Source organism: Microchirus variegatus (assembly GCF_963457635.1).
Source record: "Microchirus variegatus genome assembly, chromosome: 22".
NCBI classification, from domain to species: domain Eukaryota; kingdom Metazoa; phylum Chordata; class Actinopteri; order Pleuronectiformes; family Soleidae; genus Microchirus; species Microchirus variegatus.
Genome location: NC_139823.1, coordinates 8138940 through 8165638, shown reverse-complemented (window position 1 = coordinate 8165638; position 26699 = coordinate 8138940). Strand labels below are relative to the sequence as shown.

At 41.6% G+C, this 26699-nt stretch overlaps 1 protein-coding gene across 1 annotated transcript in view; it reads right to left on the bottom strand.

Annotated features, from left to right (window-relative positions):
• Positions 1–114: 114 nt before the first annotated feature.
• Positions 115–26699, bottom strand: part of tanc1b (tetratricopeptide repeat, ankyrin repeat and coiled-coil containing 1b) — a 59952-nt gene continuing 33367 nt past the window's right edge. The window contains exons 7-24 of the mRNA XM_083908483.1: positions 25398–25679; positions 25101–25258; positions 21059–21290; positions 20803–20969; positions 17904–18511; positions 15778–15886; positions 15443–15565; positions 13236–13472; positions 12850–13035; positions 12075–12153; positions 7593–7726; positions 7258–7381; positions 6145–6320; positions 5811–5943; positions 5046–5137; positions 3653–3799; positions 2830–2930; positions 115–2720 (exon numbers count right to left, since the gene is read on the bottom strand). Of these exons, the coding sequence (XP_083764609.1) occupies positions 1130–2720; positions 2830–2930; positions 3653–3799; positions 5046–5137; positions 5811–5943; positions 6145–6320; positions 7258–7381; positions 7593–7726; positions 12075–12153; positions 12850–13035; positions 13236–13472; positions 15443–15565; positions 15778–15886; positions 17904–18511; positions 20803–20969; positions 21059–21290; positions 25101–25258; positions 25398–25679 (4679 nt within the window). The 3' untranslated portion in view covers positions 115–1129. The remainder of the gene's footprint in view (positions 2721–2829; positions 2931–3652; positions 3800–5045; positions 5138–5810; positions 5944–6144; positions 6321–7257; positions 7382–7592; positions 7727–12074; positions 12154–12849; positions 13036–13235; positions 13473–15442; positions 15566–15777; positions 15887–17903; positions 18512–20802; positions 20970–21058; positions 21291–25100; positions 25259–25397; positions 25680–26699) is intronic.

Below are 26699 nucleotides of genomic sequence, written 5' to 3'. Positions count from 1 at the left end.
GAAATGTTTAGAGCAAAAATCATCAGACCTGCTTGTTTTTCTTCTCAGAGGTTTCTTTTATTTCTCTCTCTCCTGTGATGGTAAATGTTCTCTTACAGTATGTGATCACAGCTAATAAAGCTCACAATACTGAACAACATGTAAAACAATTGCGTTTAATGTACATATGAAAATAGAGGTGATGGCACTGTACCCCCAAACCATTTCTGTTTTTTTAATAGATTTTCTTCTTTTTTTAACTCTGTAATATAAACTGCAACTGTAGCATGCACGTAACACTCAATGTAATTGAGGATCATAAAATGACTTAGTAGCTGTGCAAAAATAACTATATAAAATATATTGCTTTTACAATTAACCAAGCCATTGGCGCTGTAAATAAATTAAACTAGACTGCAACAACAAGCAGGTACAGGAAGGACTTCAGCTGAATGTTAATGGAGATTCATATAATGTACAAACATATTTAACAAATTCTTTTCTTTTTTTTAAAGAACCTTTTAACACCATTTGAACAACATTGTGCATAAAACTCAAAATACACAACTCTGAACTTTGTCAATACACTTAACACAGACCTTCAGTGAAAAGAAGGGGGAAAAGTACATATTTATACAATATACACGAGGATCTAGAACATCCTTCGTAAAACACAGGAATGCCCGTCTTTAGACTTTCTTCCACCTTCACTGAGGACTTTCTTCTTCTTCCTTCTCTCAGCACCATGGACGTAAATGAACACAGTTCAGAACTCGTCTGTAATAACATTAAGCTGTAACTGAATATGTTGACTAAGCGGCGTAACTGTATATAAAGTGCTCACTGTCACCGTTTTTTCCTTTTGGTGAGGACTGTACACAACACGTCCGAATACTTCTTCAGTGCAATGCCTCCAGCTTGGCTGAGCGATGGCGGACGTGTCGTCGAGAATCAATCTGACATCCACAAGCGACGGGGGTGGGAGAGGACAGAAATCTGGAGCCGTCGGTGCACTCGCCGCGTGACAACAAACAGCTTGCATGCTGTATTTCTTACAAGGGAGGAAAAACTAATTTACAACTCATTCTCACTTCAGATATTTGCTCGTCTAGTGTGCGTTGTGGACTGCATGAGACAAAACAAAACATCTCTACACGTTCGACTCTATAAAGGATCGCTTTGGTTTCATTGAAGCTACATGAATGGCAGGATTATCTCGGACTAAGCCAGGCTGCTTGGGCTTACTGTCCATGTAAGTGTGCGGCATCGCCAGCGCTGGCTTGGACTCTTTGTAACAGTTGGCGGCTTGGCAGAATTTCTCAGCGAATTCCTTGGCATGCATGCCGTTCTGTAAGCTACTCATCGCACCCTGAGGCGCCGGTGGTTTGTGCTGCTCCTGGTAAGTGCTCACTGTTTTGGCGTAAGGAATCTCGCGGTCGATGGGTTGCAGGCCCATCGCGGACATGTTGTGACACCCCGCGCCATCAGAGGAGTGATTCATCCAGCTGCGACCTGCAGACGGGAGGCTCTGGAGACTCGGTAACCCGAGCTGTTGCTGCTGCTGCTGATGAAAGCGAGCCCTCTTGTCAGTTATGCCCATGAAGGGTCTGGGTTTATACTCTGCTGCAGCGCCGCCCTGCTGGCTGTGCTTTGTCTTCGTGCGGACGTCAGGTCCCAGCTTGCCGCTGTCTGACAGACTGCTGCTGGACGTCAGGCTGCTGGTGGAGCTGGACACGTGCATGCTGCTGCTGCTCCCTGCTCCCTGCAGTCCTGCTGCACCGCACGCCCCTTCCTTCCCTGTGTCGCTGTGGTTCGCCTGGAGACCAGGACCAGAGCAGGCCAGCGCGTCCAGAGAAGATACAGAGTGAGCAGATAGTCGGTCTTGGCCCACGCCCTTAGAGCTGCTGCTGCTGCTGCAGGATGTGTAAGAGGACGAATGTAGGATTTCGTTTTCATAACTGTGACCCATCGCGGTGGCTGCAGCCGCCAGTGACATGCGGTTCCCGTACAGAGGCTCGTCAGTGGGGGGAGGCAGGGGACTGATGTCGATGCCTGGTCCCGGCTTCAGCATGCTGGACATGTGTCGGCTGGGTAAGGGACTGGATGGAGCATACTGAGACTTTGACCCTCCCGAGCGGCCGCCCACAGCCCCGGCCTGCATGGAGCTCATATGCTGGTTGGTCTTGACTATCTGCGCCTGCTTGGTCGGCTGCAGAACGAGGCCCTGCTGAGCCAGAGCCTCCCTGTGCTCTCGGGGATACCTGTGAGGGGGAAGCCGGCTTGGTCCTGGGGGTGAGCAGGGGTTCAAACTCAGACTCTGATGTCCCATACTGTTGCTGACAGACTCGGAGGGTAAAACTCTGCTGTATGAAGAATTATTCTGTGACCAGCAGGCTTCAGCTGCTCTGGCATGCTGCGAAGCTGCCACCACTGCTGCTGCCTCCTCCTTTTCCTCCTCCTCTTCCTCCTCCTCCAAAATGTCTCTTTGTCCTTCTACGCTCCTGGCAAGGCTGTGCTCAGACAGTTCCTCCTGTCCTTCGTCCTGCTCCTGGTCAGACTCGTGGCCTCCTCCCGATGCCTGGCTGGAACCAGCTGCAGCCCCACAGAGGCCTCCTTTGGTCTGCATGCGCTGCATCTGTTTGCACTCCTCCTCCACTCGAGCCAGCAGACGACGGATCTCTCGGTTATTGGGGCACAGTTTGGCTGCTTCATGCAGATCAGCCAGGGCTGCTGTAAACTGCCTGCAGACAGAAGAAAGAATAAGAGGATGACGTGGTTACCGGATCTAGAAATCCTATTCCACCATCAGCAATCGCATGTACAGGTTTGTTGCTGCACTGAATCGTTTACCTGCTGCTTCTCTTAGCTCTTGCACGAGCATAGAAGGCCTCGTAGGATTTGGGTTTCAGCTCCAGTGCTTTTGTTGCAAACTCTTCAGCCATCCCAAAATCCTACAAAATGAGAATGAATGAATGAATAATCTGAAACCACTTGACATTCACATCCTTTATCATCCTAAAATAGAAGAATCAGTTTAACTCACATTTGTTTTCAAAGGGGCTGTTTGTATGTTAATGTAAAACTACAACCACTCATGTTTAAAGCTTTAATCCCATTTCAAAAATAAATGAAACCACTACTTGGTGCCTTAAATAACTGTGACACAAAGCTGACAGGACGAAGGGTTTACTTTAATACATAATAAGCATTAAAGGAACTATATGTAAGAAATCAAACAAAAAAAATGATGAGATGATATGGTAATCTTCTGACTTAATATGATTGATTTCTTACATAGTTCTTTTAATACTTGTGTATTGGAAGTAAAATCTTTGTCCTGTCAGCTTTGTGTCACAGTTGTTTACAGGCAATAAGCTGTGGTTTAATTTAACCATTGAATAAAACCTGACCATGTGTTGTTACTGGATAAGCACTGAGGTAGTCATTTCATTAACAGCTGGTTTGTTTAGACTAAAACTGTACAAACATAATGACTCATGACAGAGTCCACTGGTGAGCTACTCTGCCCACACATGTTCAAATCATCACACATTTGAGTACTAATCATACTCATCTAATGGGGGAAAAACTTGGTAGAAAGACAGATATTTTTACAGCCAACTACATGTTCTGTTAAACTCATGACAGTAACAAATGGATAACGGAGCCTTACGTTTGTTTTTCTGCGACAGCGGGAGAGGTTGAGGTACAGGGAGACTCTCAGGTCTTTAAAGGCCTTCAGGTCATCGCCAAAGCCTTCTCTAGGAAACTTCCTCAGGGCGTACTGGTACCTCTGGGCTGCCTCTTTCATCTTCCCTTTCTGAAGGACACACAGTGAGGAAGAGGATGAAGCCAGAGGGAAAATGTTAGGTGGAGAAAAAATACACAGCAAGAGAATTCACCAGATAGTAGCTGTTGTCTGGCCTGAGCCCTCGCTTCTCATCAATCACACTTACAGCACACGCACACACGCTCGCATGACGACATCATTTCTGCCATAAAAACTCAGTCTGTTTAGTGTCAGGCATTGATAATGGCTCCTTTGAGCTGACCTACTAAAAAATATCCACTTTACTGCCGTTATCGTTTTGTCTTTGTGTCCATACGAGGGACGCAGCTATTAAATGATTTCACTATGAAACATGGTACAAAGAAATTAAATTATTTAACTGTAAAGGCTCAGCATTTTAGTATTTAGTATTTTTTTTTTTATGTAGCACAGTATAATAGGGAGGTTACGCCCGAAAAATAGTGCTTTGACTTCAAGGAATCCAATAAAATAGGTTTCAAGTTTAAAAAATCCAACATGGGAAAACATGGAGCTGGAAATGGTGAACAAAAATGACATTTGCTGAGATTCTTGATACATTTGTTTATGGAATTATTTGTTTTGCTCAAACCCAGTAGTCCAGTGTCACTTGGCCACTCCTATTGACTACAATCTCAGATTGAGTATTTCAACTCACGAGAGTCATGGAGCATGGCAGAGTGGTGGTCAGTATGCGTGACCAGTACACAGACAATCCTTATGGTCTGGTCAGTAAAAGGGCACACCAAAATGTGGACTTTTGTCACTTGCCAATATGCCACAGATGTCACAAATCATGAAATCAGCGTGCCATTGGCATGCTGAGGGCTGGGTTGAGGGTTACAGCTGTGGCAACGCAACTGAATGTGCATCATTCCACGATCGACAACCTGGTGATGTCCATGCGTCGTCGGTGTACCGCTCTGCGTGAGGCTAACGGTGGACACACACATTAATGTAAGTTTGTGAACTTGGATCATCGACCCCCATTGTGTTCTTCCTGCCATTACTCTAGGACTTTTGTTTTGAAATTGATCCTAATGCTTGCAAATTAAAGCCACTTTATTGATAAAGTTGTACTGTTATTTTTGGATAGTTACTCTGTTTTGTCACATAACAATAAGTAGTTATCAAAGTTTTTCTTTGTGCGTTTATATTTTTGTTGAGTGTAGTTGCAATGAATTAAGAGCAGCCTTTTACTATATGAACCAACAGGAGCATTGCGTCTATATACAAAAAAAAAATATCATCACATTACCTTGTACAATAGGTTTCCCTCCTCCATCAGCTTCTGAAGCAGAATGATCAGAATATCAGGTTTGGAAGTAGCCATAGCCCAAGCAGCATTCCCTGTAGGTGTAAAGGGGAGACAAGTCAAGACAGACTGGGTTAAGTGCTTGTAATTGTTCCCAACAGATGGTCACTGTATTCTCTGGAAATTGGTACAAGGTAAAGTTACCTAAAGATTGTACCTGATCGATCGTAAGGCGACGTTCGGTAGCCTTAGTTTATTGAAAGCAGTTAAGAAAGAGTTAGAACGGAGTGAGTGAGGAGAAAATAGGTTGGACACCAAGAGCAGTCACTTGTGGTGGAATGAAAATGTAGCGTGACAATGTGCAATTATGTGTCACTCAACTTAAATGGCCTTGTATTTTCAGCTCTAAATGCATGCAGACCGTTAACTCTGCTGAAAGGAAATTTAAAAGGTCCAACGTGCCAGTCATTTATTATTTTTCTAAGACAGCAGAGTGCACTGCAGATAAGCCATGGAGTCAGAATCCTCTATGAATCGGTGATAAGACGCATGCTGAAATCAGCTGAGGAGCACATGAGGAAGAAGAGGATGAACACACACACACCAACATGCTAAAAAGACGTGTGCATAGACACACAAGCAGAACGGCGAGGGAAAAGCAGAACATTCCACAAAATGTGTCTTTTTAGCACTGAGCAGGTGAGACGTAAACATGCTCAGTAACCAAACTACTGAGAGTAATTAAAGTACACAAAGTCATCTCCTTACCCAGCTTGGCCCCTTTCTTCAGCAGAGTCACCACCACCGACGTGTTCCTGCAGCCTATGGCTCGGTCCAGTGGCCTCATCCCACTGTGGTCAACGTGCTCTATCACTGCTCCTCTTTCCACCAAGTACTGGACCTACATGAGAGCACAATCGAGTTAAAACCACACTCTGTGTGTCTGTGTGTGTGTGAGAGACGTGAGCAAGGCTAATGCAGAACGACCTGTGCTCAATGAGGGAACAGGGAGACTCTCAAATAAAGCTAAATGAAGTATGTGTCAGGCATGTGAGTGCTACTACGGGATGTTTTCCGCAAACTCTCCACTACTTTTACTCACAATCTCGGCATCGCCATAAAAGGCAGCAAGGTCCAGCGGCGTCCGTCCGTTTTTGTCAGTGTGGTCAATGACCGCGCCTTTCTCCACCAAAAACTGCACTACATTCTTTTGTCCTTTCAAACATGCCCAGCTCAGGGGCATCAGTCCCTCCTTGTCCATCGACGTTAAGGATGCACCTACAAGACATACAACATATTTATGCAACAATTTCATGGATTGCGAATGTATAAGGTTTATGAATACAGGATCCTTAATTTACTATGAGCTTAAAGGTGCCATATGTAAGAATGTGGACAAAAACGGTTACTACATTCAAATTCAAAATACTGAGGTCTTTAAGGTTTAATTTTCTTACATAACTGGCAACTGGTGGTTGCTCAGCAGCTGAGACTCTACTGACTGCAATGATTGGTAGGAGGCGGTAGGTGGCGCCTCATGCCAAAACATGATTTAAAAACGTAAACATGATTTGCAGTCTGCAAAATATATTTTTTAATGCAAATATTTTGTCTGTACTGTTGTTGTTGGTGAGTTCAGTTTGTTATATGAACATTATTCCTGAGTCTCTGTGACATATTAGGAGGATTTTATGGTCAGTTGCTTTACATTTATTACATAATGCACCTTTAAGCTTTCATATAATGCATCGCCTCACTGTAATGGCACATCTCAACGCACATTCAGTTCTGTTCACACACACACGACTGGGTTTTCACACAATTTTTAAGAAGATCTCACTGACAAAATATAAAGAATATAGACTAAAATAAATATAGATTAGAGAAGTATGTGTGTAGATGAGTTAAACATGAACATCAAACATTAAAAAAATGTTGTGCTGCCACACAAAAATGACTTGTAAGTGTCCATGAATCTTCTATTGTATATTTATGTTCACACTTTGTCATGTCAGCAGCTGTTTAGCATCTGTTATAGCAACAAAGTCAACAGGAAATAGCTTCTTCTTCTGTGGGTTGTGGATGGCAGTTGGCAAATCAATTTACAGATGCTTTACTGCCACCTACCGGAGCGGAGTGTGGATCAATGGCTAAGGCAGACGGAAAATGATGATGATGGGTGTTGTGTGGTATTAGTGATGCCATTGTAGCTCACCTTTGGAAATAAGAAACTCAACGGTGCTCAGGTGACCCTCACAGGCAGCCACCATCAGTAAGGTCCTGCCTTGTTTGTCACTGACGTTAATGTCGGCACCTCGCTGCAACAGCAGCTCTGCGATCTAACAAACAGCCAAAAACAATGGATTAACAGACAATAAACAAAAGTGTTTAGTGTGTTTAGAGTGTTAGATTCTTCATTTAGCAGTGACCACGACCCCCAGTTAGTGCTGAGTTATCTCTAAAGGTACAGGTAAGTACCACAGCTTGTTTGGAAAAGGAAAAGTGTTGTTTGGAATACAAATGGATAGTTTCTCCAGGACACTCTCTCACCTGCCAGTGCCCCTGTCTGACGGCACAGAAAAGCGGAGACACCCCCCGCCGGTTGACCTGCTGTACCACTGCACCCTGCTCCATCAGGAAACTGCACACCTCCGTCTTCCCTCGGCCTGCTGCCGCTGTCAAGGCTAAAGAGAGGAGAGAACAGAGGATACACACACACACACACAGATAAACAAGGTAAGCACACAGGAAAGTGGTGATAAGAGTGGAATTTGAAATATTCCACTCAGCTAAAGCAACAACACAAGTCAACGATAACATACAGTATACAGTACACTGAGACTTGTGCTGTTCATGAGCGAGTCTTTTGAAGCACATGTAAAAATAAATACATAAGAAAATCACAGAATCCTTCCTATTTTTCCCAGAGAAAATGAGATTAAAAAAAATTCCAGCCAACCAACTACGCTGTGCTTATTAAACTCATTAAATTCCTGCCTCAAGCTCCTGACGTCTTGAACAGAAAAATGAGAATTCAGTCATTTTACGCATCGTCAGACAAACATTAGACAACATCATCAAACAATTGTTTAACACCCAGCCTTGTTTATATTTCATAGCTGTCTAATCCGTTTATAAACAATAAAAGGAGGGGGGGGTATTAATTTATATCTAGCCGTATCTAAGCACACACACACACAAAACAAAGAGAGATTCTTGCTCGGAGCTTACAGTGAATCAGTGGCCGCTGATGTACGACGGCAGCAGATGGCTCGGTTTTAAGTGAGCGCTGTTTGTCCAAACACAGCAAGCGAGACCATAAGAACCAAAACAGCCCTGCTCTCACATTCACCTCAGAGATTTAAGGAGCTGCTGAGCCTCCATATCTGTCTGACATCATCCTTCTGGATGAACATTCAGCAGATCCGAACAACAACCCCACCCTCCATCTGCTCGAAATATGGATATCCTCAAACGCAGCACAGTGGAGTACAATGACTCTTAAGTGGCTAAACTTAGTCTGTGTTTGTGCCCATGGGAGCAGAACCTGGGATGGTCCTGTGAGACAATGAACACTTTGTGCTGGCTGCTGAAAGGTAACTCCCCCTTTTTTAGGTGACTCATTTTATTCTTAAGTTTTTTAAGCTAAAAGACACAGAACGTAAATTCTGCCACCAGGGGAATTGTCGTCTTGTCTCATTTGGTTCTACAGTGTGTTTCTGTTCAAGTAGAGACAGAGTGACGATCAATATAAATATGAAATGGTCCATTACCTTGAGGAGAAATCTTAAATTTCCGTGGCTGGTAAGACAGCTGGAAATGTTTTGACGAATGAAAGTACACAAAATATTTGAATGCAGAAATGTCATATATCTTTAAGTTCTCTGTGCTTATCTCCAAAACATATTTCTTTACACTACAACATCTCAACATTCCTGCCTTATTTTATCAGTAACATATATCAGTCTCGACTCTGCTCTCATCCAACAAAGCTGGAGAAGGTTCACTTAAAGACAGAAAGTTACAGTTGTAGAAAGCTATTGCTAATTATTGTAAATGCTTAAGGGCTTAATATTCTCTCCAGGAGGAAATCCATGGACAACTCAATGACGTCTAATTCAATAATTGACAAAGAAAAAATTTAATTTCCAAAAGGTTGTGGGCAACTTCTAAAAGGCAGCAGAAGCTTAAGATGTGATTTGTAAAATGGGAGACTTGTTTGGCCTGGAGATGAAGCAGATGTTGGATGACAGAATACGTGCATTAAATACAGAGCACACAGACGTATTTTACTGCGTCTTCACCTCCGCTGAACAAAATTGAAATTCAGTCTGCCACGTCCCAAGGATGGAAATTAATGCAAAACTCTTAAGAGAAAAGTTTTCTCTTGTTTACAAGCGTAATAATAGTCTGGATGGAAGAATATTTCTTCAACACACCGATAAAAAAGCACAAAGAAGAAGTGGCTTCTCATTCAAAAATGACAAACTGAATATTGGTTTAATTATATGCAGTTCTGCGATGAAGTGAATCCTTTCCCCCCCCAGGGCGCCTGAACACAAATAACTGCCTTGGTTTTTCTGAATAAGAAAAAGGACCTTGGGTATTTTTCATAAAGTTCAAATTCAGAATTGTATCGAAACATTCTTGAGCCAAATTCATGCAAAGCACATAACCATGTCTGTGAAGGGTCATATAATATGTTTATCATGGTCACAATGACCTTGACCTTGGACCACCAACATCTCTTGAGTTTAAATTTTGAGTCCAAGTCAACATTTGTACCAAATTTAAGGATGTTTTCAGTGAAATGTCATGTAAAACTAAAGGGGGATGGACACAGGAGACCACTCCCATTACTTTAAAACTAAATTCACGCTGACAAAATGTGGCTTGAATCACCAGTAACGGGTGTAACCCAATCAAACTTTTGGTCCCACTCTTTAATGCAGGAACACAGACTTTTCTTTTTTTAGAGCAGGGCCAGCAGCTGACGTCCCAGGCTCCTCATTGTTCTCACACGTTTTCCACCGCGCTAATCTGTTCACTAAACTCCAGCCAACTTCTGTTTAGCTGTGCAGCGTGTGCACCTGCTCGCGCCAAAGCCAAACAAATCTACAGGGAGACAACCTCTGACCTCTGACCTCCCGCACTCTCAACAATTATCGCACAGCGCCCTCACCTGAGCCACTAACCGCCCCCTGTGTACAGCACACACCGAAAAATGGCACAGAGATCACACCAGTTTTATAACAGGACACATGTTGTCCTGATTGGGGCATTTATTATTTTAATTCAAATACAGACCGTGTGATACGAGACCGTTGACAACCCTAGCCTTAGCGTTATGAAGCAAAGTTTTAGAGAAGTGAAATATGCTGATGTTTTTTTTGTTTCGTTTTTTTTTTAACCAGAAAAACATAAATGGAAACAGAACAGCAGATTCACAGAGACATATTTTAAATGGAAGATTCGTTGTGACAGGGTTATACTTCTTTTTTTTTTTTAACATGGCACAAGCACCAGCTAGCCACACTGTGGATAGTCTCTCCACTAACAGCCTAACCTACATTCCTGCAGCACCAAACTTTTACTGTCAAATGCTGCTGGCGTACAACCCAGACAGACACAATTGGACTGTTATGATAATTATTTTTTTTGCCTTTCTTTTTTAATCTAGTCTGGTACGATTGTGCAGCAAAAAAAAAAAGCACCAGACACTGTGCAGCAATTTGAACATTTATAGCTCAAGATCACTTCACTGTCAGCAACTCGGTATAAAAACTCACACTGAAGATGAGAGGCAACATCTTCAACATCAAAAGAGAAATAAGTACCATAAAAATACGCACACATGTGTCTATGTATCACAAATATTTGTAGCCTAAACCAACAACCAAAAAACACATTAGTGATTGATAATGACTAAGTACAATCATTTTTTAAGTATGTGACAGAAGATCCTGAAAATGTGGATTCAGCTGTGGAAGTTTTGTCAAACAACATATTTCTTTCTTCCACTTTGTTCAGTTGTCATGTGACTGTGTTGTTACATCTGACCACTGCTGCCTCCTGCTTTTAGACTTGCTCCCTGCTGCTCTATATGCCTGTTTGAACCATTACCTCAATCAATCTCAAAGGACTTTTTGGCCATTAACAACATCCACACTGACCACAGCATTGGCAGACACAAACTCTCACTTTCCATCATCACTATAAAGCAACTTTTGCAAGACACGCTGACGCCGTAACAAAGACACACATTTGAACAGATTATCGACTCACTTTACTTTTGACCTTGCTTGGTCTGACTGACAGTTTGAGTAGTCTCCAACTACCATGACGTTACACACTTCTCACAGTGTTCCAATCCACTCTCTATATGTGCACTGTGCAAGGGCAGAGCTTCAGATGCAGAGTGGGAATGAGCCATCAAATCAACATCTTGAAGCTGCTATTTTAGGGTCAAATAGTTGCTTACTGCTGCTTTAATTAAGGCAAAAGGCAAACTTCCCAGAAGTCCCTGAAACCTTTTCAGGAAAAAGGGTTTAACTAATATCAAACTGTAAATATTAGTTAAATTGGTCTATGATTTCAAACAAATTTGTGGCAGCAGCAGCAGCAGCCCTTCTATACCTAAATATGAGTAACAATGCATACAACAGATGTTGGAGCAACTTCAAAATGCCCAAACTCTTGGCAGCATCTAACCTAAAGCACCGCAGGGATAGTGAAGCTGAAATCCAGCAGCATGCTGGAAAATTACTTTCTGAGGAAATGCTGTGTTGACCAAACACGAGGTAGAAGCCCACATGACCACAGTAAGTAATGCTTTTAGCAGAAAGTGCAGTACAGGAGAAGTTTGAAGAGCCAGTTTCGCTGAGAGCATTTCTGTGCAAGAGAAAGATACAAGTCCTTCCCACTGCAGCATGCTATTACAGCTGTGTGGCCCAGAATGCTAAAATGGCATGTGATATTACAGGAGAGCCATGTAATGCAAAAAAAAAAAAGAGAAGATAGATGAAAACATACCTGTCTCTCCCCACAGTGTGTCATGGCCATCAATTTGCACAGCATGGTCATTACTCAAAGCCAGTAAGCTGCTCACAACCTGCCAAAAAAAGAAACTTAGATTAATGACATGCTGTTTCAGCACGAGATACCAAATGAAGCTTTACAAGGTTATGAAACGTGCAAAAACACGAAGGTCAGATAGTGCTACCTTTGCTAATTATTACCAATTAATCAGAGCAGACTTCACTACTGCTGGTCCCTGAAACACTGTATAGTTAGGTGAGTTGAGAACAATCTGATTAATACTTCATTCTTAACAGAGTGTCCTCATATGTGGCTTAACAGCTTAGATTGGCCCAGTTGTGTCTTTCTATGTCACCTAAAGAAAAGGCCAAAACAAACCTTCAGCCTGAATGGCACCTGGGTAGCTAAAGGCACTGTGCTGTAGTTGATCTTTGGAATACTGTTTTCAAACCTACAAGGCCAAATATCAGTTCAAACTTTTAAATCATCACTACAGAAGGATGAGTGCTCATGTTGTTAGAGTCATCTCTGAGCTTTTTGGGGTGAAAATACACAGGATAGACAGGATTTTCTGCACCTGGGCAATAAAAGTCAGCATTTGTCAGTTACAGTTTCATCAAAGGTCCAGTGTGTAACTTAACTAACAATGTGGAGATGAAGGACATCCCTTCTGGTATGCAAGGACCACCGTAGTTCCCTGACGCACTTGGGAAAGGGAAATCTTACACATTGGACCTTTAAGATATAAACACCTTGTCCGGGGTTTTACCTGTGTGTGTCCCATGCTGCAGGCTGCGATCAAAGCCTGCTGTAGAGCTTTGTTCTTCAGAGCGCAGTCCTGCTGCTGCCCCTCAGCACTCCAGTCCAGCTCCAGCAGGTACTGGATAATCTCTGGGTGTCCTCGAAGAGCAGCGTGGACCAGCGCAGACTGCCCACTCTTATCCACATGGTCAACCTAACAGACACACACAAGATTCTTGTTTTTTGGGGGAAAACAGACAAAACATGCCCAACACCTCAGGTGTATGTGCTGCATGTTCAAACAACAGTAAACTACCGGATCAAAGTGGCTGAGTAAAGTCTGTGTGACTAAGTAGATTATTCATAACCCATCTTTATTTATAAAAGTGGTTAAAAACAAACCATTGTCCTTACCTTGGCCCCCCTCTTGCAGAGCAGCATGACTAGGCCCAGGTGTCCCGCAGCAGCTGAAAAGCAGAGCGGGCTCATGCCAGCTTCAGACACCACATCCACGCTGGCGCCAAACTCCAGCAGCAGAGAGGCAATTTCCTGGTGACCGAGGTGGCACTGGACGCAAAGCACCGGAGCGTTGTTGAGGACCTCTGTGCGATAATTCACGTTTGCCCCACCCAGCATCAGCAGACGGCTCACCTAATTGTTCAAACGCAAACACGGACAGCTGGTGTTGGAACAATGTTATCAATGTATTATTATAACATCTGTGCTCTTGTTGTATCTGCACACAGTTTCCAATGGAAGCCCTGTGATGGACTAGATAACACGAGCTGCATTTTAATATTAATTGAATTAAACATTACACTGTATTTATCCATGTAAATCCCATTGCCCCCAAAGTCAGCCACTATTGGTACATCACTGCACAGGCATATTTGCAGATTATCATCACAGATACACCACAGCTTTATGGGCAAAAGTAAGAGTATTTCCTGAGGTAATCTTTACCAATTTATGGCTTCCAAGGATTTGCAGATAACGTCGCTAATGAACAATTTAGACCGCAGAACCAAGATCTCAGAATCTAAGATTGATCTCATTTTCCCCATGCTTCATCTCCGTCTGCTTCAGGAGTGGTCACACTCCGCCAAATTAAATTATTAAGTGTTATTCTCATCCTTGATGAAGAAATCAATAATGAATGCTAAGTCAAATTCAAGCACTGAGCCAAACAAGAATCCGACCACAGGAAATTTGAAATCGCGTTGTATTTGTTGGATAAATAAATTAACGCTAATTCTCTGTTTTTCTCAGAGGACAGAACGGGGTCAGTTTACTGGCGTCTCCTCGAGTGGTATTAAGGACAGTAACTCACAAGATGACAGGGAGTGATGGAACACAACCCTGATGAAAAAAATAAGTTGCATAATTGGTCTTGCAGCATAGAAATATTCCGACATAATGATATATCATGTTGGTTGGTAATAAATGAAACATCCAGAAGTAACAAATCATCACTTCTTACAGTATTCAAGGACAAGTGTCCCTGTTAAACAAATTGTTAATTACATATATATTTTAGAAAAATAACTTCTCATGTTCTTCTTCCTGGAAACACATTTTATCACTTATTTACTTTGCCATCTCCTACAAACATTTTTTAATGATGTTTTTCTCACTGACACACTCATAACATAATTCAACAATAACAAACAACGCAAACACCCTACACTCTACATACTAGACATGCTCTGATTCTCACCATATGAGCAACAAGGAAAATGGAAAGCACCGCAAGATAGACAGGTGTTTTTACATTCAAAAAAGGGGGAAAGATTGAAAAGAAAAGATGGATTAGAATATGTGAAACACACAAATGTATTCCATAGGAAATGTGAGGAAATAGAGTTATAAAACATCACATAATTGTGAAAGGTTTGGAGGTGAAGGAAAAAATGATGTCATACTTTTTCAGTCCTTTTCAAGGATGCAGCTAATTATGCGAGTATCATTTATTCACATTAACTCTTTCCCCTCCCTGAAAATGACAGTTGGCTTTGTCCATACAAAAAACAAAGATGCATGAGTCTGAGCCAGTGAGGCTCTTCATGCTGCTTTTCATTAGTTAGTCTGTGCCGAGCTTACAGATGTACAGAGCGTGACATTTCTTTAAATTCACAACATGACTTTCATTTGTGGAATTACTAAAGCATTCAGGGAGGGCATTTACTGTTGTCACTATTAATACTTTCCATTATAATGCTTATTAACTGCAGCATTTAGAAGTTTTAGGAAACACATTTAAACTTTTAAGAAAGAGAGCTTGGCTGCAAATATAATTATTTTCAAGTAATCTATCTTCTAAATGTTTTGAATCATTGTTAATAGGGCTGCAAAAACAATCAATTGATCTGGCAATTATTCTCTTGAATGTACCTAAAATGTAAGAAAAATTAAATTTTAATTGTTTTTATTATCAAAATCACTAGATTATCAAAATAGTTGGTGATTCATTTAGTACTACATAATAATTACATTAGTCAAAAGTTAAAACAAGTCAGTCCTAAGTTCTTGAAATAATAATAAAAAATTTTTTATTAATTAATTAGTCCGGATCCACTTTATAAATGGTTGATAGTAACTCCAGAAGCTGAAGACATCTTTACCTTGACGTTGGGTGTGTACAGGTTCCTCAGGGACGCCAGCGCTGCAGAAAGACCATCAGCGCTGCAGCTAATCCACAAAGCCTGCAGCACACTGGATGACACACCTGTTTTCCTACTCAGGCCCTGTAGACACACACATACCCACACAAACACATATATGAATGTATGCATAAGATCAATGAACCTGAACTGCACATGCTGCCAGCATCTTTCGTCACGTCCCGTGGATTAAAACAACACCTAAACAGAGAGCCAACGCCATGAAATTCAAAGAAGGGATGGATTTCGACTATATGTGGATATATAAAGAGCATGTGTAGGTTCAAAAGCTGTACCTTGAAGATGTGTGCTTTGAGGATGTGATGTCCCAGCTCCATGGTCTGCTGACGATTCAGTTTCCCCTCTTGGCGTGACAACATGAAAGCCATAAGAGCATGGCCAGTCCTGGATGAGAAAAACAGAGAAAATAATCAGCTGTGAACCAGAATAATGATGACAACACAAGAAATTAATTATTTTGTTGCGCATCTTAAAGAGCCCACAGACACATTTTGTGTCCCTGGCCATTCCAAGTGTATTATTAAAGACGCAATCATGAATGCAGAAGCAAGGTGGAGGTTAGGAAGCAGGTATTTCTCCTCAGAACTGGTGTAATGTGTTGTAATAAGAACCCATGTCTACAAACAAATAATGACATATAGTGAACTGTTCATTTGCTCTGTAAGTCTAGTTGTCATTTCTCCAGGAAAACTGTGTGACAGACACCAAGAGAATTATATAGTGAAAGCAAAGCTTTTGGGGAATCATTATAAAGACAGAAAGTGATGTTTTTATGTTGCCACTTCACTGTGCAATCAGTTTTAGCATCATAATGACAAGTTAAAGACAAGAGTTGTTTATTTCTGCTAAAATGCTATGCAGCAATCACACTAGTAAAATAATGATTAACTGAGGGGGACGAGTGTAAAACACCTGGTTTCTCCTTTCTGTCTTTACTCAGACTATTTCTCACCAATGCTGAACTTCATTAAACGGATGTGCATGATTGCTGATCATTTTGATGCGGCCGCTTTTGTGTGCATGTGCATTTGCTGTGCCAAACTCTAGAGCTTTTGTTTGTGGTGCATTTACAGACACCACTATGTGAGCACAGGTGAAACTGATGAGGAACTCCAAGGAAAACAACAACATCCGACTCATATTGAATGCGAATGACTGAAGCCTCTGATGTGGGTGAAGGAGTTCCGTAATTGCAGTGAGGTAAAACTTCTAAAGCAGATAAGCCTGACAAACAGGCAGGGAGGGCACAGTTGAATTGAAGAATCCACATGACAGGACGCATTAAGTTAAACACTTTGGGCAACATTTCGCAGGCTAACAAGGCAGAATTGTTAGAGTCAGATTCAACGGGAATTAGATTGAAAAGACCTCCACACACACATTCTATAAACTCAGAGCTGAGATATGTTGCATTTATACATGAGAACATTATGATTTACTCTCTACACCATATCCTTCATATCAGTTTACTCTGCCTGCAAAACAGCTGCTCTGATTGAAATATGAACTGATTCAGGATATTCAGAGAATTGAAAGCCTAAGGGGAAATTACCACCTCAATTGGGCTGATTTTCAAGTAACACATTTATAACTATTGTAAAATGGAAATGTGCACAATTGACAGAGAACTGATACAGGACTGGACTGGTGCCTGTGGAACCACCTCCAGATCATTGTAGGGAAAAATAAATAACTGGTGGAAACTACAGCCGGTGACATCTCGCTAAGTGCATAGGTTATCATCTGAACAATAAACTGGACTGGACTGGCCATGCTGCTGGCCTTAACCGGAGGGGACAGAGCAGATTCTATGTGCTGAGGACACCAAGACACTCTCTTTTGGAAAGGAGGGGATGCTCCTTAAGACCTCCTATGACTGTGTAGTGGCATCAGCCATCTTTTTGGAGTGGTCTCCTGGGGCAGGGCATCTCAACAGCAGACAGGATGAGACTGGAAAGACTTGTATAAAAGCCAGCTCAGTCCTGGGATGCACCATTGACCCAGTGGGGGCAGTGGGAGAGAGGAGGACGATAGCAAAGCTATCATCTATGATGGACAACCTCTCCCAATCCATGCACTGGGTAGCTCCTTCAGTGACAGTGACAGACAGTGGTATAGCAGATCGTTCCTCCCTACTGCTGCTCTCAGTAGACCACATCTAGACTACTCTTCCAAGTACAATATATCACGTGCAATCCTGGTTTATGCTGTAAATATTAAGCTCATACTGTACATCTGGTTATTTAATCTATACTATATAGTGTATGCTATCTTTATTCTATTAAGATCTGTTTCAAGATGCAATATAAACTACAGATTTGTCATGCCTGTAATAGTCCCTCACATTCCTAAAGGGAGAGCTACTGAGTCATTGTATTCCTTTACAAAGAAGAGGACTGACCTGGGGTCACAGAGGAAGTCTGTGCTCTCTCCATCAGCTCTCCACACCAGCCATTCTCTGAATGAGGGGTGGCAGAACATGCGTGTCTTGTCCCGCCGTTTGATGAGGAAGCAAGAGAGCAACTCCATGCGCTGCTGGAAGTCCTCCCACTGCAGCTCCCCTTGGATGAAGGTGGCATTGATGGCCTGAAACAGCTGTTCGTCAGTCATGGGGTGCAGCGAGGCAAGCGCCACATTAAGAATGGGCAGTGAACGCTCAAAGGCTGAATTGGTCATGAACTTCATATTGCACTGCAACTGGTAGAGCTCGGCCAATGAGACTGGAACAACTTTGTAGCTGGCACTTTTGATGACGAGGTGGCCTTTCTCAAACAGGTCCAGAGTTAGTTTGAGATACAGGTAGGAACCCTGGCTGCGAGAGATCAGGTGGCTACTGAGTTTGCCAACTGTGAGAGGGTCAGCCTTTCCATTCAGGCTAATATTGTTCATGATATCCTTGCTGTTATTGATACGGTATTGGATATATGCGTTGAGGTCATTGCCTATCTCATTGTTGTCCGAAAAGTCATCCAAGGAGATCTTGGAGAAGGGCAGAAGGCTGGTGATCTCCTAGAGAAAATAAAAGAAACAAATGTGGTTATTATTTTTCTTCTGTTTGGCCATTGTGAAACAGAAAGGTCACATGTATGCTGCATCCTTCATCAGAAAAAAAAGGACTCAAACAATATTATCAGAGCTGAGGGAGCGTTTGTGTGTATAGTCCAGTAGCTCAGGGGTGAGCAGGAGCAAGAAGCATGTATCAGTCAAACTGCTGAACAAATGTGTGATTGCTCCTTTGTGTTTAGAAGCATAATATTGTCTCCATCTGTCTTGACATAAAACCTCCTTTGACTTCTAAACATTGCTACACAGTGAAACACAGAGAGAGTTGTGTGGCACTGACAGGCTTAATTAGCACTCTGTGAACTCAATTTACAATGGTTCTCAATACCTGACAATGTATAAACTACAGAACAAGTAATCTTCGAGTTAGTCTGAAATACAAACTGTATCCCTTATTACCACAGTGGAATAATTAGGAACACATTCTGGACCGTGTTATTAGAATGTCAGTGGGAAAGCAAATAAACTGACACATTAGGCTAAAGCAGACTAATACTTCTATGAGGAAATCAGCACAAGGAAAGGGAGTACTGGAAGGCAGTAGATGGATGGGCGGATGGACGGATGGGGAAGGGGCTAGCATGAAAGCAGAGGTCTGAGCTTGTGCTCACATTTCAATCTCTGTCCTGGGGGCTGGAAAAATCAATGCACTTTAATCCCCCTATCCACTGCCCGTCTGAGGCTCGAGAAACATCATCTCAGTGAGATAACACACACACTTTCTTCCTCCTCGTGACAAGGTAAAGCAAACACAAACACACACACACACACACACACGCTCAATGAATTAAATGTAAAGATCATAATCCACAAGATGGTTGAAGTGCTTGCAACCTGACATATATTGGTTCAGCAAGCAAATGTCAATACCATGACATTTTCATGGCACCAATGCACAAACAAGGTTACGTGATAACCTGAGAATATTTTTTCCTTCCTTGCTTACCACGGCCTCATCAGTGCAATTCAGCTCGTCTTTTTTCTTCTACAATCTAATGTTGGGTTATCCACAAATGAAAAACTGCCAAGAGACCTCAGAGGTAATGAAAGAAATTACCCCAGATTGCCAGTATTACCAACTTGTGGTTGATTTGCTTCCACCAAGCAGTCAAGTAGCAGAGAACAATTATTGTGCATAACATTAAGATGTCATTGTGAAGTTAAACTATAAGCTTTTGCATTTAAACTTCATCTTTCTTATCCAGGTAATTATCATTACATTGACCTCCGATTTTTAAGCAACAGTCATGTCAGTTCATGGTTAAGTTCAAGTATGTGAATATCCCTCAAGGCGTTCCAAGGGTATCATGTTCCTGAGAATGGGATGGGCAGACAGTGTGAAAACATAATGCCGCCAGCATTAGCTGCTGTAGCACAGTACACCACAGTACAGTATATATCAGAGCTCACCTAGAGTGCTTTTACAGACGGACTTAAGAAAATTGCTTTGTGTGTAGTCAACTGGGACCTCCAAACCAAAAACATCCTTCCACATTACCACTACCAGCTTAAAGGATGTAAATAGATGAAGAGCTGAGGATACGATGTCAGTGCTACGAATGTGCAGATTTATCCAAATGTGTCATGAACCAAGTTCTAAGGTTATGGTTCACAGCTGCAGGTCTAAAAACAAATCCACTAAACTGGGTTTAAAGCACCCTGTGCACTCATGTATTGTGCTCATTAATGTCATCTTGGCCACAGTCTGATCATTAATGTCAGTCAAATCACATTTCTCTCAGGCTCTATGCTTTATCCCAGCAAGAATAAATAAATAAAATCTGCCACAAACACCAAAGCCTCAGCCTGTATGAGGATGAATTCAACACAGGCCACAGACCTTGTGCCACCAAGCTAGTCTTGTTCAATGTGACTGAGTGACTGATATTTTCCTGCAGCTTTGATTCATTGATACTTCAAATCCTTATTGAAAGCTCCTAGAATTGCTAAACAAAATCACTGCAGAGACTAAAAAAGGAGGAGCAGTTCAGGAAGACATTTCAACTTTCATGACTGAAACAAATCTACTGGGTCTGATGTCAACTCAGCAAAAGCTTTAAGAAGTGACAGCAGATTCAACTTGTGGTCTGCTGCTCTGTTTTCATGTGGCATTGTTATGTTTGACAATTCCATTGGGAGAATTCCAGCATGTTACAACCCAAGCAGATGTTCTGTCTCAGTCTCAGAAACATATTTCTGGTAAGACAATACAAGCTTTTTATGGATTTCATCCTTACCATTAAGTTTACCCGGACAGTGACCACAAGTTTAAGCCAGGAGGGAAACTTGGCAATGATCTTGGTGATGAAGGAGGCGATGGTGTCGCCATAGTCAGGCTTATGAAACTCTGCCTCGTTCAGTCCGTCTATTAAGATGATGTGGTCCTCCTCTGGAATCTTGCGCTCTGTGAAAATAAACAGAGGATAAAACTTTCCGTAAACACAACACACCAACGAGTAAGACATCTTCAAATATTAAACAAATGTGTTTTACCTTTCCGAAGGTTGGCGAGTGGCTCCAGGACGCCCCTCCGGAAAGCAGCCATTGGGTCCTGGACACAGGAGCGCAGACTGAGCATGCTCTGCAGATGGGGCTCTTTGAGCAGCAGCTCCCGGTAAGCACTGAGCTGGTGCGCTCTACACAGGAGAGCAGCAATGCTATGTACAAACTCTGGTACCAAGCAAGTGTACGTGTTGTCTGCCTGGCAGTAGTGATATGCCACCACCTGGAACACAAAGAGGGAGAAGAACAGATGAGTGCGGGGTGACCCCAGACTTAGGAATTGAAAACAAGCTGGAGTGATAAAAGAGGAGTGTAAATTGGCTCTGGCTTTAGTAATGAAACAAATGTGTACCTGGGGACATTGACTATCCTCAAGGCATACATTTAGTTGATTAACTGATTGAATTCAGTATTACAGCTGCATGACTTGCGGTTAACTTTGTTGCTGTTGCGCACGGGGAAGGTGGGAGCAAGAAGTGTTTATCCTATCAAACTGTTGAATGACCAGAATATATGAGCTGTAGAGTTCCCTTCTGAAACTTTCTATGGGCGCTTCTTTGTGGTAGTCCAAGCTGTTTGCAGCTGTCTTGATTTACTAGCACAATATTTCTGTTGCCTCCATCTGTCTAGACATAAAACAAATCACGTCCTGTGTGCAGCACGGGAATGTCACCGGGCAACCCAAGATCTAAAAACCGCTATACTGCGAAATACAGAGAGAGCTGTGTGGAGCTGATTTACTATTTCGACAATGGTTTGAATACTCACTGCCAATTATATGTATTTAAAAGTTAGGCATTACAGAGTGTGGCTGTTAAAGCTATACTTACCTTTCTTGCATTTTTACACTTTTCTTTTGCAATCTTAAATTGCTCCTAATAAGCGTATAGCACTCAAAAACATAAGATCAACCCACCAGGTTTTGAAACTCATAATTATTTAATTCTCATATTATTATGATAAAAGTATGACCAATTAACATTTTCGGACCCTGAATAAAATAATTGGCCGAGCTATCTGTCTGTCTTCTGTCGCGGAAGTCCTGAGGGAGGCGGAGTTGCTCATGTTCAAGTTTTTACTAAGTGCTATGAGACATGCAAGAGAGGTAAGTATAGCTTTAATATACAACATTAAATACACATATTTCTTTAACTAGGTTGAGAACATAAACTGATCCATGCATGTTCACACATAAGGGATGGTGATGTAATTGACTGCTTCAGATGTCCCTGCAATACTCCTAGGAAGTGTGAATTAGAAGAAGAAAGGAAGTGATGGGAATAGGGGAGAAGGAAAGACAGATGCCCTGAGGATGTATGACTCTGTTCTAATAACAGGGCAACCTGGAGGAGATGACACACTTCTACAAACAGCAGGTGACGTTTTCCTCCACTGGCTCTATGTGCTTATTGCTCCATAAAATGTGCTGTGATTTAAAATCAAATCTGTTGATGTAGATGATCAGAGCTAGGGTTTGGTCAAAAGTGGGCTGCTGTGGTGGGGGATATCATGTCCATATTGGGGCCACCATAATGGTTCTCAGGCTAAGATGTGGGTGAAATATAGCCTGATAATTACACTGAAATGCCATATACTTAAATAGCACAGATGCTGTGACACATAAACAGTAAACTTTCATCAGCTATTGACAGTCTTATAATGGTGGCAGACTGCAATTCAAAGAATATATGCAATCTCTTTTTCAAAAAAAAAAAAAAAAAAAACACAGACTCAAGTAGTGTGTCTCTGAAGGGCTAATGAGGTGATTGTTATGAAACTGTCAAAATGTCTTAATTTGTTCAATCATTTGCATTATGAACAAAGAAAAAAGATTTGTTGTGGTCTTTTCCTAAGAAAAATCATTCATTTCAAACACAAGACAATGAAAGTGGATGTTTTGCACAAATGGCAACTGATGGGAGCTTCTTAATTACCTAATCTTGCATAAAAGCAGTAATTCATATTTAGCTGCTATTTGTATGACTACAATAGGCCAGCTGCCAAAAAGAATGCAGGGATAGTTATCATGGTGTAGAGGGTTAAGTTACAGATGATGTAACAATCTGCAGAGCACCTGCATTACTTCACTGACTTGCACACTAATGAATATACTGTTGAGATATATTTCATAGATATGTGTCGGAATAGCAAATCACAAACGCAGAGATAAACCATGAGATGTAATGGCCTCGGTGCCCATGTGAGACCACACTTGAATCAAGTGATTAAAAGATTTTTTTTTTTAAAGTGTTGCATCAGTCGACCGACATCACAAGAGCAGAGCTCCTGTTGGAAACGATTTACACAATAATTGGCTCGAGGGCTGCTGTCTTGGACGTTTAGATGAGCCTCAGTAGTATACAGTCAGCTCTCAGGCTGGCGCAGGGGCTTTAACAGTCCCACTGACACATGGACGTTGTACAATTGTTGCCTCTTGCTCCATTTCACTACTGAGGTGACATCCGAACTCAAAAAAAAAAAGTGTTAAACCCTGAGGGTGTAAGAAGGCATATACCAGCATATGATCTGTAACAATAAAATGGAAATAGAGCAGCCAATGAGAAGAGATTCATATTCGAAAGGCAAAGGAATACCAACCGATGAATGCCTTTTTAATGCATTAAAAAATAAGGAGGCAAAGGAGATGTTTCTGCCATTGAAATTATTTCAAAATGCTGAATACAAAAACAAATCTGATGATAAAATTGATGACAGCAACAGTTTTAGTTTTGCAGAATCGCAAGATATAGAGTTAATAATTAGAAAAGAAAAGAAAGCCTGGGGACAGCAGGAGGCTTTCAGACAGGTGATACAGCGACAACCTGTGTTCACTGATAGAAGTATAACAAACTAGAATGCATCATCCATCCATTTTCTACTGATTTATCCTCCACGGGAGGGTCCTGTGCCAATCTCAGATGACATAAGGTGATAGGCAGGGTACACACTGGACAGTTCGCCAGTCCATCGTAGGGCCACATATATAGACAAACAACAGTTCAACCATTCACTAGCACTCTCACACCTACAGTCAATTTGGAGTATCCAACTTATCTCATCTTATCTTTACCTAGAATGTATCATCTACCCCAGAAATGCAAACAGTCATGAAGAGTGAGGGGCACAGAAAGATATAGCGTGCATTCTTGTAGGGTCCTTTGTGCACTATAAATAATAAACTATTACTTTCTGTACTGTTCTCCATTATAGCACAAGATGGTGTGGAAAAAGGTTTGTCCACAAAGCAAAACGATTCAGGTGTAATTATTTAATTGAAAATATTCACATTTTAAGAAGCTGAAAAATCTGAAAACTTGTTGTAATATTAAACCCTGAAACTGATGAATCAAAAATAGTTGACAATTAATTTTTTTAGCCCGATAAAAACCAAATTGTATTTCTGTGGCTTAAGTGGTTTATAGCTCTGAGAAAGTACAGAAAAAAAGTCCCTGCGGTCGTCTTCATTACTCACAATGCAGTAGCTTCCACTGAGACCTAAAAGGGCATGTTACATACCAAAGGTCAAAGTCTCCTTTATTCCAACCTCACTCACACTACAGTACCGAGATGCTGCAGACCTTTAAAACGAAAACAATTTTTTCATTGCCGGGTCTTTCGCTAACTGCGTCTCAAGTCAAACAACCCAGTTATATTAAAGGTCTCTGAAAGACCAATGGTGGCCCCTGTCTTTCATAATCTCAACCGCCTGCCAAATACCGTCCGTATTTCAGAGGACCAACATCCAACAAATAAACCATCAATCACAAACAAACATAAATCAGCGGAGTGGAGTCACAGAGTCAGGTTTCTGCACGTCTCTCACATACTGAGAGCAATTCTGCACCATCACCTTTGTAAAATGTTTCACTGGCAAGCACACACAAGGAGAACTGAAAGAAAAGCAGCATGTACTGTCCAGGAAAATTGATGCAATACATCAATTCATGCACATAACACACAACAGATCTCAATGCATAAAGACAGTATATTTCTGTTTTTCTTTTTTATGCTGAGGTCGGGGCTGTAGTCGTACCTTTGCAGCCAGACGTTTAACCGCCACCTCCCTGCGCTGCTGCATCTCGGGGGTCCCCGGGCAACTGTTAGTAGTCCTTAGTGTGTTGGTGGCACTGGAAGGTGGAGTGGGCTGTGGGGGCTGACTGAGAGGAAGTTCTGTGCCCAGTCCTCCACCACCTGGCAAAAACAGGACGATAATATCATTGTGATTTATATTTGTCATTATTAGATTTTGAAAAGGCAGATAATCAGCATGTTTAGATGGACCCAATTTTGCAACTAATAAGGTTTTCACACCCAAAGAAAAGTTTCTTACTTTTAGGGGAGGCGCTGGGACTGTTGGAGGCGATCTGACGCATGCGTCCTCCGTGGCAGCTTAGTGCTACTAGCCGGGAGATAATGGCCGTCTTCCCATAACCCACACTGCCCACCACTATAACGCCCTGGTTCTCTGTGGATTCACTGGCCTTCAAGGCATCTTCCAGCTGCTGAAAGAGCCAATCTCTGCCCACGAACACAGAGTCTGTGGTGATGCTGGGTACCTCGAACAACAAGGGCTTGAGCATGATGTCCACAGGTTTGTAGGGAGCAAAACGAGCTGAGGAAGAGAACACAGAAAACAAACAAATCTGTATTTATTACCATTTCATTTTTCCCCAAAATCAAAACAAAAAAAAACTGCTTTACTAACAGCAGTTACAACACTGGACCTTTTCTCAGGTTGAAGAAAAAAAAAACACAACTTTTTACTTTTTAACCCAGGAAACTTTATGTGTGTTGAAGCGCATTCCATAATTTAAGCCAGAATAATAAGCCATCCTTCTTTCTTTACAGACTAACCTGGGCTCTTTTATTTCACATTATATAAACATAACGGTAGCCTAAGACTTTGTCTGTGGTCTTGAAAATGTCATTTTGAAAACTGAGTACTCAAAATACAATCAGAGCAGCATAAGTGGACTAGAGAGGATTTTCCATCCAGACCACTTCAGCACTAATAAAATCTCAGAACACTTTTCTCTCTACTTTACTCCCTACTAATACGAGTAGAAACGTACAATAGTGCTGCTGTTTTTTTTTTTTTGTTTTTTTAATCCCTGTAAGATTATTCTACAGTAAGAAATTACCCAAAATCAGTATGCCAAATATTCATCAGAAGTAATTGCTATTTGGCAAGGAGAAGGTTGATTTATTAGTCAATAATTCGAGAGATTGATGGCAATACTCTTAAATATACAAAAGCTAGATTTATTAGGACAAGGAATGTTATATCACAAGATTATTTTTTGAAATAATTATTATGGGTTCTCAAGTGAAATTACATTAAAAAAAAATCAAACCATGCCTGATTTCTTGACTCTCTAAAGTCTAGAAACAGTTATTTACTCTAACAGTGATTTGCATACGGTTGTCCACTGTGAGAATACACTGTAGTAGTGGAAGTGCATGCACGCAGAGAACATGAATTCAGCCTGGATGGTTCATCAGTAACGATTACCCATCAACACATGAATGTAAAATTAACATGATCCTGAGGAAGCAGACGTTTTCAATTGAGGGTTAAATACTTTGAGTATCTAATGATGTTGTATTAAATAATTCATAGTCTCATCAAGTA